This window comes from Pterocles gutturalis, unplaced genomic scaffold (genome assembly GCF_000699245.1).
Source record: "Pterocles gutturalis isolate BGI_N339 unplaced genomic scaffold, ASM69924v1 scaffold4531, whole genome shotgun sequence".
In the NCBI taxonomy this organism is placed as follows: Eukaryota; Metazoa; Chordata; class Aves; order Pterocliformes; family Pteroclidae; genus Pterocles; species Pterocles gutturalis.
In genome coordinates, this window is record NW_010097589.1 from 37,571 (window position 1) to 49,210 (window position 11,640).

General features: G+C 44.3%; 1 protein-coding gene across 1 annotated transcript; it reads right to left on the reverse strand.

Moving 5' to 3' along the window:
• Positions 1-366: 366 nt before the first annotated feature.
• On the reverse strand, positions 367-9,429 carry WNT9B (wingless-type MMTV integration site family, member 9B). The gene is made up of 4 exons (XM_010078478.1): positions 9,281-9,429; positions 7,805-8,061; positions 1,809-2,074; positions 367-855 (listed from the first exon to the last, which is right to left on the reverse strand). The coding sequence occupies exons 1-4, from the start codon at positions 9,427-9,429 to the stop codon at positions 379-381; spliced, it is 1,149 nt and encodes a 382-aa protein (XP_010076780.1). The 3' UTR covers positions 367-378.
• Between the last annotated feature and the right edge of the window lie 2,211 nt (positions 9,430-11,640).

Here is an 11,640-nt window from a genome sequence, read left to right on the forward strand (position 1 = left end):
CCGGGTGCAAGCCCCCAGTATTTCATTGTCACCACCCCAACGCATTGACCTAAGTGCAAGTGAGGAATGGAGGAGGGGGATGTTCCTGCAGACGAGAGTACAAGTTTTAGCTCAGGACACAGATTGTTGACTGCTTCAGTGTTTCTGCTGTCCCCAGGTTACCCCCACTCTCTCTCCCTCCTTCCCTATCCGATACCTGACAAAACCTCTGGGTTTTATCCCTCATACAGGGGCTCTCCCCAGGTCAGAGGATCTCAACATTGCGATAACAGGAGCACTGGACATTTTTGGTGCTTGCCTTTGCCCTCACCCCACAGCAGAGAATCGTGCCTCTCCCCGATGCTTTCTTGGACTTGTCTTGACCGTCCAGCACTGGCGTTACTGCTTGCAGCTGTAGACCACCTCCTCCTGCATGCACTGCTGGCACTCCACGTAGCAACACCACTGCACCTGGCAGTGGCAAGAGAAGGTCACCAGCCGGCTCTGGGTGTTATAACCCCGTCCGCAGCACATGCTGTCACAGTTGCCTTCCCGAGAGCAGGTCCTCCCAGCAGTTCCCAGGGAGTATTTGCTGGGACGACAGAAACTGGGGGAGTCTTCTACATATACCAGGTCAGTAGAGCGGGGCGAGGTGGGGTGCTTGGGGGAATGGCTGTGTCTCTGTGGGCCAGCTAGCTCCGAGTGTCCCACGGCATCGTTAGTGGTGCTGAAGACTTTGACGGCGTCATCGTAACGCAGCTTCAACAGTCGTCCAATCTCGTGGAAAGGAGAAAGCTGTTTCCAGCATGTCCGGACAGCACATGAGCCAGAGACACCATGGCACTTGCACGTGGTTTTCAGACCATTTTTCACAGCCTGATGAGGAAGAGAAGCGGTTGTCATTATCTGCTGGGACCATGAGCCTAATTCTGGGTAGAGGTAACACCTCAGATTGCACACAGCCTGGAAGTACTTCAGTTTTATTGGTATTATTCCTATTTTATGGGGGGAAAATGACACAAACCCAAACAAAAACAAAACAAAAAACAGAGGAATGGCTACAGAGTTGACTGGTGAGCCATAGAGTAGAAAGCCTGAACGAGGACAAATGGCTGAATACTGAATAAATTCTGACTAAGCCTATTTGGCATAGCAGGAGTAGTCAACCATGAAACTGAGTATCTGCAGCACAGTGGATTTCCTTCAATGTATTCAAATCAAGACAGTGGTCTAATCAAACAAGTAATTGGTCTCAGTAAATGTAAAACAATGAATTATGTCAGTAGCCTATAATACACAGGCCATAATGCTTGATCTAACGGTCTCCTTGACCCAAACTTATGACACAGAATCACAGAATAGTTTGAGTTGGAAGGGACCATGGATGTCATCTAGTCCAACCCCCACCCATGACTGTTTCCATAGCAAATCACCAGCAGACTTGTGACTGATCTCAAGGGTCAACGCTTAATCTACTTCCCATGTCACACTAGCTCTGAAGCTCTAGTTGTTCTCAAAACTCCCTGTGGCCATGGCATAAGCCATGAAGCAATTCAGCCAGTGAGTTTTACAGTCATTAATGTGCTGCGTATTGCTGTCACTCAGCCTCTGGTACCACTGGAGGATACAGGATGCTACTCTGCCACAAGTTCAGGAGACTTTCCAGGGAGCTCTTGGTACCTTAAAGTCCACAACACTCAGGTAAACAGGTCTGGTTTGTGAGTAGGGGCAGTGAATACATCTCTCATGAACAGCCTCAGCTGAGGACGGTCTAGAAGACTTGTACTAAGTCCTAACTTCTTTCTAAGCCTGCTGCTGCAGCTCCTCACCTTGATGCCAACATTGGTGTTGTGGATATCCACCTTGGCCCGCAGGTCTTTGCCAATCCTCTTCTGACCCAGGAATTTTTTCAGGAACTTGGTGCTGTATTTGAGGTTGTCCCCACAGACGCCCCATTGCCAGGCTTTGCGGTTCTCCAGGTCTGGGGAGTCGTCGCAGGTGCAGCGCTCCATGCGCCCAGCACTGCACGCTCTGGCCAGGGAGTGGGTGAGGGCTGCGGAGGACACGGCATAGAGGAAGGCAGTTTCCTTAAAACCTGCAGGAGAAGGATTAGGAATGGGTAGGAGCATGAAAGGCAACTTAAGGTGTTCATCCACCTCCCTGGCTCTCCTGACTGTCCATGAACTAAAACAAAGCAAAATACTTAGAAATACAAAGAGATAAAACTCTCCCATTACCTGACCTGATTCCTAGCAGAGAATCTCAATATCGGTTTGAAGTAACTGGTGTAGTAACACCCCAGTCTCACCTGGTGGCTGGGACTGACTCAATATGGAGCCAGGAGACCACTCATGAATCAAGGGATGGGTGGCAACAGCCAAATTGTCCTGGGAAAATATTTAACTGGAAAAAGCAACACTCATGAAACTCCATTTGTCCCCATACTCACCACAGAGCTGATAGGTGTGAAAAGAGCCCATCACTGAAACCATGTTGTGGATTAAAATCAGGAAATATTTAGTAGAGACTGACAAATTATTTTAAGAATCTGACCCATTATTTTAAAAAGTTTTTAATTGTGTCTGTGTTGGCATAATAGTAGCATTTCATATGGAAAGATCACATGTAGTTTGAGTGGGAAAGGTCCATATTGAAGAACATCTTGGGTAAGTATGGACTCTCCAACCCATGAGTGGATTTTCTGACTTCTGTGTAAAGCATCTACTCCCAGTGACTGGTGATGCTTTCTGAAGCTATTCCCCTTTCTAAAGCAGGCTTCTGAATTAGGCTGCGTGTGCCCTGAGGTATGTGACCATGACACACCATGACATTTTGACCAGGAAAGAAAGGACAGTGCCTGAATAGAAATTCAGTCTGAAGACATAGGATCAGATGGGAATGGGTATGTTGATACAGCACTCATGAGGTCTCCACAGAAGTTCCAGAAAACACTGATTGACACAAATCTGACCTAAATCCCAAAAGACTTTATTTTTATTACTTACCTCATCTCCTATTTAATCCAAGGGAAAATCTTAATACTTCTTCTGGAGTTTTTTTGCAGAAAACTATTAATGGGAAATTACTTAACAAGTCCACAATCTAGGAAGTAGGACAAAGAAGAGAAGGACAGGTGACTGATCAATAGCTCAGAGTGCAGGAGTGGATAAGATTGGCCAAAATAGAAAAAAAAAAAAAAAGAGTTATGAATAATAGACCACTTGTACATTGCATGGAAGGAAACACATTGAAGCAAGCAAATATTCCACACTGGAAAATTCCAAATTTCCTTCCACATCAGAAGGAAACAAATCTGTTTCCCCCCAAACAAAATGAAAGAGAGAGAGAGAGAACCACAGAGAGCTGATCTAGTCTTGCAGTTAGCTTTGAGGGGAGGTTGGAAGGGACCTCTAGAATTCATGCAGTCCAACCTCAAATCTTTCCCTTGTTCTGTTCCGTCAAAGAATTCCCATCCAGCTGGGAATTCCCATAGATCAGACCACTGTCTGCTGAGATCCAGGTGAGCTCACCATAAATCTGACCAGAGAACAGGACAGAGTTCTGATAGCTATCAGTGAGAAGAATGAAAAATTGACTAATCATAATGATAATGGAAAGGATGAATTAGCAAACTGAAGGCAGGCTTCATAGGAGCTCATTGGAATTCCAGAATTTCAGTTGAAAGATTTAAAATGATGAGATGAGAGAGTCAAGAAAATGTGGAGGAAGTCAAGGAGATCAATCAACAAGTTACTTCCTACCTCACTATTTTAGTTGCTGTATCACTGGGACAAGTAACTTGCAACTAAACTCTCTGGTTGATGATGCTCTATAAAATCTTTCAGGGCACTGGAAGAATAACGAAAAAATGTCACCATATCTATCAAAAGTTTTGGAAAACTGATATGCAACACAGTCAATACAGATTATGGATAGCAATATGATGCTCACAGATTTTCAGTCAGTGCCTAACCCAGAAGAAGGGGTTAAGATACATTTAAGATTGAAAATCTGAAAAATAATTCTGGTAGGTATCTCCAAATGCTTACCATATTCCCAATATCCTATCTGTCATACTGGTACCAGAAGAGAGGAGAGCATTTTAGAAACACTTTCCCATACTCATATAAAGCTAGCAGTACCAGTCAGCTCCACATACCCTGCTAAATCTGACTTTGTGGAATACCACACTGCTTCTGCTATTTCTGACCAGGGATGGTCTGGGTTCTTCTGTGGCACTCCACGTAAGGGCTGGCCAGATTTCAACCCACTTGAAATCAGAGACCATTACTTGTGGTCAGGCCACTGCAGACAGCAGTAATGGAAGATAACAAGCATACTTTCAAATAGTCTCCTTCTTCTCCACCCTCCCACCTCCTTTTATGGCAGAGGTTCAGTGTCACCAGGCTCCCAAATGCTTCTCTGAAAAGTCTAAGATGATTCCTTCTAGCTTGTCATAAGGGACCAATCACCCTCTGTTTGTTTAATTCACAAATCACATGAGTAAAAGAAAAAGTGAGTGATCCTTCAGCCCTTGTGGAATAACAATGAGCAACAGAGCAGCCGTTGAAGCTGGATTTCCCATAGCACAAATGAGCAGCAATCAGCTCCAACGAGCATGATTTGAGAAGATCTAAACAGAGGTTTCTCCACGTGTCCTGGGTATCTATCCTCCCACTACGTCAATGGGGCTCTTCTCACCACAGCCAGTGGAGCCTGGAGCCGAAACCCAGGCTGTCAGGGTCTGTTTTAGGGATGAGTTACTCTCCTGACCCCACTGACTGTGTTGCTGGTGACTGAATGAAATCTTAAACGCTCATCGCAAGGGGGAACATCTGAATGGAGATGTCTTGGCTGGGCAGTAGTCAGTTTGGTTGCAAACATCCAGCACCAAGTTGAATTTAAGGATGTTGAAGCAAGCCAGCCCTCCCTGGTAGGACCTTGCACATGTCCAAGTCTTCCCCTGAGCTCCCTGGAATTATTTCTTAGCTCAGCAGCCTATAAATACAGAAAGACATTTGCTGCAATGGCAAGACACTGTTCTGTGGTGTGCTGTGCTCTAGACCACAAGGAAAACTATAATAGGAGAAGTTTAGCAATGTGGTGATTCTGCCAAAGGAAAAATGCTCAAGGTCAAAGATTTTTCAATGCTACTGTCTTTAGATAGTGCAAGCATTTCAGAGCAAGTGGAAGAGACATCTTTCGGGGGGGGGGAACAAGCAAACAAACAAGCAAACAAAAAAGAGCAGACCAGAAAGCTGTAGAATTGCAGAAAGATTTAGGATGGAAGGACTTCTCAGGGTCTTTAGTACAACCTCCTGCTCAAAGCAGCACTAACTCCAATGCCAGACAAAGTCGCTCAGGGCTTTGTCCATCTGAGTTCTCCAGTCTCTTCTACATCTCTGAGACACCGCTCCTGTGCTGTGCCATTCCTAGATTCCTCACGACATCAATGAAACCACTGCTTGAAGGTCAAAAATCTAACCAACATGAAGCAAAGAAATGGATTAATGGATGGAAGGACTATAGAGTGCTCATCTCTCAAGCAGGACTTTTCTGAGTGGCTGGATCTGAGCTGTCTTTGCTATAGGTATTTATTTTCCCCAAACCACTGTGTTGTTTGAAATGAAATACTGCTTACCTGACCTCCAGCAGCAATCGAGTGCCTTTATGGCACACCTCAGAAAACAAAAGATCATCATCACTTTACAAATTTTTTATAAAGACACCAGCTGCCACCATGCAACAAGATGGCTTGAAATGTCAGTCCAGAATAATTTAAAATCTGTTTCCATGGATTTTTAAAGAAGTGGAGAAGGAACGCAGAAGGATTTTACATGAGTCAGTGAACAGTAACAGCCACCATAAGTGACTGCAACAGTCACAGAGGGATTGTAGGTCATGCAAAATGCATCCCCGTTGTATCCAGAAGAGTGTCAGTGTAAAACAACAAATGGTTCAGACCGTGAAGATAAATCTGGCATTTCAAAAACCAGAAAGCCCTTGGCATTTTTTATTTTTTTTTACTTACTAGAAGTATGTAAAGAGAGGAAAAAAGATGGTGACACCTCTACAAGCAGGAAAAGCATCGGTGATCCGAATCAGTCATAGCCGTCTGCCAGTTGTCACTGCAAACTAAGTGTGGCTTTTCACCTACTGCAAAAATGAACCATCTCACTGTGACATGGTCTTTTTTCCCCTCTTGCACTCATAAGACCATTAAAGACTGTTTAAAAGTGTGTTTTTCTTTATGGTTTCTCTAGGACCATAGCGATATCAAATGATTTAATCATTTCTAGAACTCTTCATCACTACTTGGGTGAAAGGAGCACAGCCCATTGTCTGACCAACAATTTCCAAGGCAGCAACAAAACAGCAGTAGGAATATGTGAGAAACAGATCAAAAGTGGCAGCTGAAAGTGTTTGTGTTCTTTGTGAAAGAAAATAACCTATTTGCAAGTTAAAGGAAAATGAGAACTAATAATTGCTTCCAGCCAACTGTCCTCTCAGGTAGGAGACGTCTATAGCATACTTTTCTGTATTAAATCATCATTTGATCCTTAAGATTGTGTAATAAAAGTTTTCAAACCCTTATCCCCATCTGCCAAAACAGGTTTTAAATTACAGGTGATATTTTATTTTGTCAGTCAGGAGTCGATGGAAATGTCGAGGCATGCCACCAGGAGATAATTAAATGTTTTCCAGCTATTTGAAGATGAGGATTATTCAATTGTCATTTTCAAGTTCTTTGAGGTTGATGAAGGTACAGATGTCAGAAAGTCACTCAAAATTATCACGAAGAGCTTCTTCCACAGCGTGCTAAAAAATTCACAGTAGAGCCTTGCAATGAAGTAAATCTCATCTTGTATGTGCTGGTTCACTAAAATATTAACTTAATATTTACTTTAATAAAATTTGATCATTTTCAAGGGAAATGTTAAAAAGTTTCAATCCCGATGCAAATTAAAATCAATATTCTAATTTCATCAAAGTCAATATTGGCTTGTTCAGACCCTTTTTCTTAAAACATTAACTTACTAAACATTATCAAAGGACTGAAACTCAACAATATTGAAGACTGAAACTTAGTAAATGTTTCTAAACATTATTGAAGAGCTGAAACTCAGCTCTGGGAACTTTTATTAAGAGATGGCTGTAGGGTCTGTCTTGATTCTATTTTTCTCAAGTTCTTATAATTTGCAGGATTTATTATGCTCCCTCCTACCTCAAATACAGAACTTACGGGACATTTTCTTCCTCTAAAGCATTTTGTGAAACAGAAGCCAGTGGCTGTTTTGTCCACTCTATCCGAACTTCTGCAGAAATTCCAAATATATGGGAAAGAGCCTTAGGAGATATTTGTCAACATGCACTGAAATGCCTTAATGCTGATAAACAGCTTTTTCAAACAGTAAAATAGGATGAAATTTTGTATCTGAGAACAGAGATTTACATATGAAAATATCCAAACACCTAAAAGGAGTCTTTTCTTAAAATGTCACTTGACGTAAAGCACCAACCCTTTTTTCACAGCATCATCCCTGATTGCCAGCCAAGGAAGATGGTCAGCTTAGGAAACTCTGGTGTCAGACAAAAATCCAAAAGCCGCTACTTGTACTCTTCTATCCATGACAAACCACATGGGAAAGATGAGGATATGGCATATTTTGGGGCAAAAGGTCTCAAATTGCACAGCTTCTGTTGCTGGGCAAAATGGATGATCCCTGCACTCCCCCATCACTGCCCCACTTAATTTGAGATGCACATTCGAGGGGCTACAGCACCAAGCGAGATTTTATACTGCAAACAAAAGACTACCTTGTACCTCGCTTCAGCAGGCTGGTCCGTCCTTCCAGGCTGCAGTTCCAGCGCTCGCTGCGAAACTGGAACTGGCACTCCATGATCCCCAGGCGGATGGCATCCCGCAAGGTCTCTGCCAAGCCCGGCTCCCGCCGGCACAGCCTCTTCTGCTTGCGGGACAGCTTCAGCAAGTCACACTGCTTCACGTGGACCTTCCCCTGGGCAGAGCCGGTGGAAGGTCCCAGCGATGGGAAATGCGTCAGAGCTTCTTTCCCGGTCAAGCTGAAAGAAAGCGGAAAAACCAGTGAGTATGGAAGATGGCAGTGGAAGAGAAAAGGTGATGAGAAGGAAGGATATTCAGAAAGCTGCTGGTCAAGGTACTTCACCAGCTTGGAAGATTAATCAATACAGATTGATTATATGTAGTATCATCTCCACCACCCACCAAGGCAAAGACTGTGGGGAAAAAGAAGAAACACATGGGTGTTGTCACCAGCGACCTCGGGTGGGAAGTTTTCTTGACTTCATGAGCAGAACACGTTTACAGCCCTCTGGTTTTGTTTCTGTCACAGTACTCCATTCACCACCACATACTGAGATTTGTTCTACTCAGAGGTGCTGCAGGTCACAGCTCTGTGCTACCTCCATAAAGCATTAACCACGTCCTTTCAGGGTTTTGTGCACGCTGGTGTCATAACACTAGATACAGCTAGGAAAGACCAATGAGGAGACATTATCAATGATCACCTTTCTCGAGCATGCACGACTTTTCTTGGAAAACCTTTTCTGGGTGCAAAAAGAAAGGTGGGGTCAACTCAATACATTGCCAAATGCAATGGCAGTGCACTTACACGTGTTGATACGTAATTCAGCTGAAAAAGTCACAAATTTTTAAGAAAAATGGTTTCACTTTTCATGGCAAGACAATTTTTTTTTTTTTTTTGCAAAATTTATCTCCCTTAGTATCTTTAGGATGCTTGAAAACACAGAGAAATTATTTTACGTTGATGCAAGATTTAAGAGTTGCAAACAAACTGGAAGAGCCATGCATTTGCACAACCCTGATCAGGAGTGCCACTCCTGATTACCAAACAGGAAAGAATCACAGAGTGCATCAACTCCCCTACTGCAAAAAATACCCAAATCAGACAGATAAACAGAAACCTCCTAAACCTTTACATTTGGACGCGTCTCAGCCCCAGCACTGACATTTGCAGATTATGCCTCCCCTCCCCCAAACCCTGTTGTTTTCTTTGCAAGTTCACAGGTAGCTCAACATGGACAAACAGATGGGCCGGTTGGTTCTTGTTCCTCTCCTCCAGTCAGGTGAACTGGGCTATGCTGCTCCACCAACTGAGTGTGGGAGTCAGACAAGCAAAGCTGGATAGGGAGGGATGCAATGAGGAGTAATCTCTTAAGCATGTCTACAAGGATGGCACCCCCACCAGCTGTGCAGTGACTCTCCGTCGTCCTCCCTGCACGGCACAGTGCTCAAGCAAACCGAGCCAGACGGAGACGGACACCAGGCTGGTACAAAGCCAAACAAGCAGTGTAGGAAGTGAGATTCTTCACCGCTGCACCATTATTGGGTTCCCTGTACAAGCACGGGGCTTTTGCAGCTGAATTATCTGACCAGGTCTGGCTGGTCATGTTCCCAGGCGTGTGTGTCGGCACAGCAAATGCCAGTCTGTGCTGGCAGAAAGAGGAAACTCTGTGTCAGTGACCATGACAAGTGTCCACATTGCCTACCACACTCCAGTTCAGAAGAATTTTAACCAATGAAGGTGGCCAAAATGAAAATTTACCTGGCTCCAGAAAACTCAGACATTTCTAATGCTCCGCTGTTCAAGTAAGAACGTACTCTCATATGGGATATAATCTGCATTATGGAGGATGCAAGTCAAGCGCTGCAGCTGCAGTTTTAGTCCTCCGCATACTTTGTAGACATCTATTTCTGAGCTAGTTGCCTAGATCTCTCTGTAGTCCATCCAGTCTACCCCAGCACGGGAGTCGCAGCACAGTTCAGGTGACCTAACCCCAGCAATTCCACATTTGTTCTCACAGTAGCCTACAACCTCCAGATGCACTCACACGGCCATAATTAGGCAGCAGTGAGATAACTAACACCTGGAAATCAACCAGAGACCTGCAAACTAACCAAGAACCAAGGAATCACTGTGAACCACACAGCAAGTATTAAACTTTAGAAACCAAGCGGGTGAGAACAGTGTCTTAATCCCGTTGTCACTGCTGAACTGAGGGACAGAAACACGAGATGTTGAGTGAGAACAAGAGATAACCAGGCAATACTGGAAACAGAGACAGATATTTTGGGGCCAGGTTCAGCCCAAGAAACTGGAATTAACACAGCTCGATGAGCTTCAGAGAGCAGACTGCGCAGTTCAAAGCCTGATCTGTCACCACACACTGCCCAGACTGGGCAGCGACAGCTGGTGCACAAGGGCCATGGCTGTCCTGGGCTGGAGGAACTGCGGTGAGGGACACAAGATTGACCCAAGTGAGTGAGACCAACACATGATGAGCAAGCTTGACTGCTTCGCCTGACTCACTGTGGTGCTTAAAAAACAATATACATGTTCACTGGAGTTATATTTCCCTGGATGCATCAGCACGTGCTCTGCATGAGCTCCAAAGCTCAAGAAGATCAAGATATGCCCACTCCAGCCTGGGCAGGAAGAGGCTTAGATGTCAACAAAAGCCTGACTTCTCAGGGATGTTCAAGACTGTACCTAACTCACTGGGACAATGCTGGGTTCAGGAAAAGGTGTTGCTATTACATCAGTTGAGGGAGGAACAACACTCACCCAGAGAGTCAGAAACCTAGACTTTGCTTGGTAGTGGGATCCCAGCACTCACATCCCAGGGAAGTGCACTCCTCGATAAGTTAAGTGTGAGATGTAGTTACTCTCCCTTTGCCATCCAGTATCTGTGCTCCCATGCAGATTCCCATGTTCACAGCACAGAGAGAAAAAATAAGAAGAAGGGAACTGACACTGGAAAGAAGAGTTTAAGAGCCTCATATAACAACACTGAAATTGTTCACCACTGGAAAGCCACATATGCAATTTAGCTAAACTCCTGTATACCAGGCTACTGATTGTCCACATACCAACACAACTACCACCCATGCCAAGCATCCTAACTTCCACAAATCCCTTCTCAGAACACAGAGAGCTCCTCTTCTGTCTATCTCCATCATTTTAGCATCCTCCATCCCAGCTAAACTGGCATTCATCCCTTGTCAGATATTTTACAGACAGCAGTAGTAGCTTCACTATTTAGTCGTCTCCTTCCTACGAAAGATGGGACCAGCTCTCAGCCCTTCCTTTTCACAGGGGCTTCAGAAGCAGCAGGAGCTCTAGTGTAGAGGCTTGGTGGCTCTGTTTCCAAAGTAGTCCAATAGTATAACCTCAACTGGGAATAAAACAGAGAATTGCAAAGATAACTGCTCACTTTTTGTTCTTGTCATTAAATGTTTATCCCAAGGCTCCAGGATATTGGCCTAAAATCCATTAATCCCTTCTCATGGGGAAAAGATACTCCAGATAGTCCTTCAGCCTAGTGGTAAACAGCAAAGCAAGGCCCACAGGATGGAAGCTAAAGCCAGAAAATCAGACCTCAAGCAGACACAATTTATCTAAGGGCCATTGAGCTCCCCCAGGTTTGTCAGGGGCTTTGATGCCTTTCCTCAAGTAGCAACTGTGAAGACAAGACTGAGCTCTTCTGTAGCTCACTGGGGGTCAAAGTATTCACATCAGTTATGACTCAGGAAGGAAAATGTGGTGCAAAAGATATTGCTTAAAACTGCATGAGTGTAAAAGGGAGAAAAGGTGGCAAATG

Bases quoted from the DNA above. Each gene is read 5' to 3' on its own strand.
- WNT9B (XM_010078478.1), bottom strand. From the start codon at position 9,429: ATGACCAGCCAGACCTGGTCAGATAATTCAGCTGCAAAAGCCCCGTGC. The intron at 8,062-9,280 runs GTTTGCTTGAGC...GCTTTCTTTCAG, and splicing joins GTCCGTCTCCGTCTGGCTCG to CTTGACCGGGAAAGAAGCTC. The intron at 856-1,808 runs GTGAGGAGCTGC...CTTCCTCATCAG, and splicing joins ACACCAATGTTGGCATCAAG to GCTGTGAAAAATGGTCTGAA.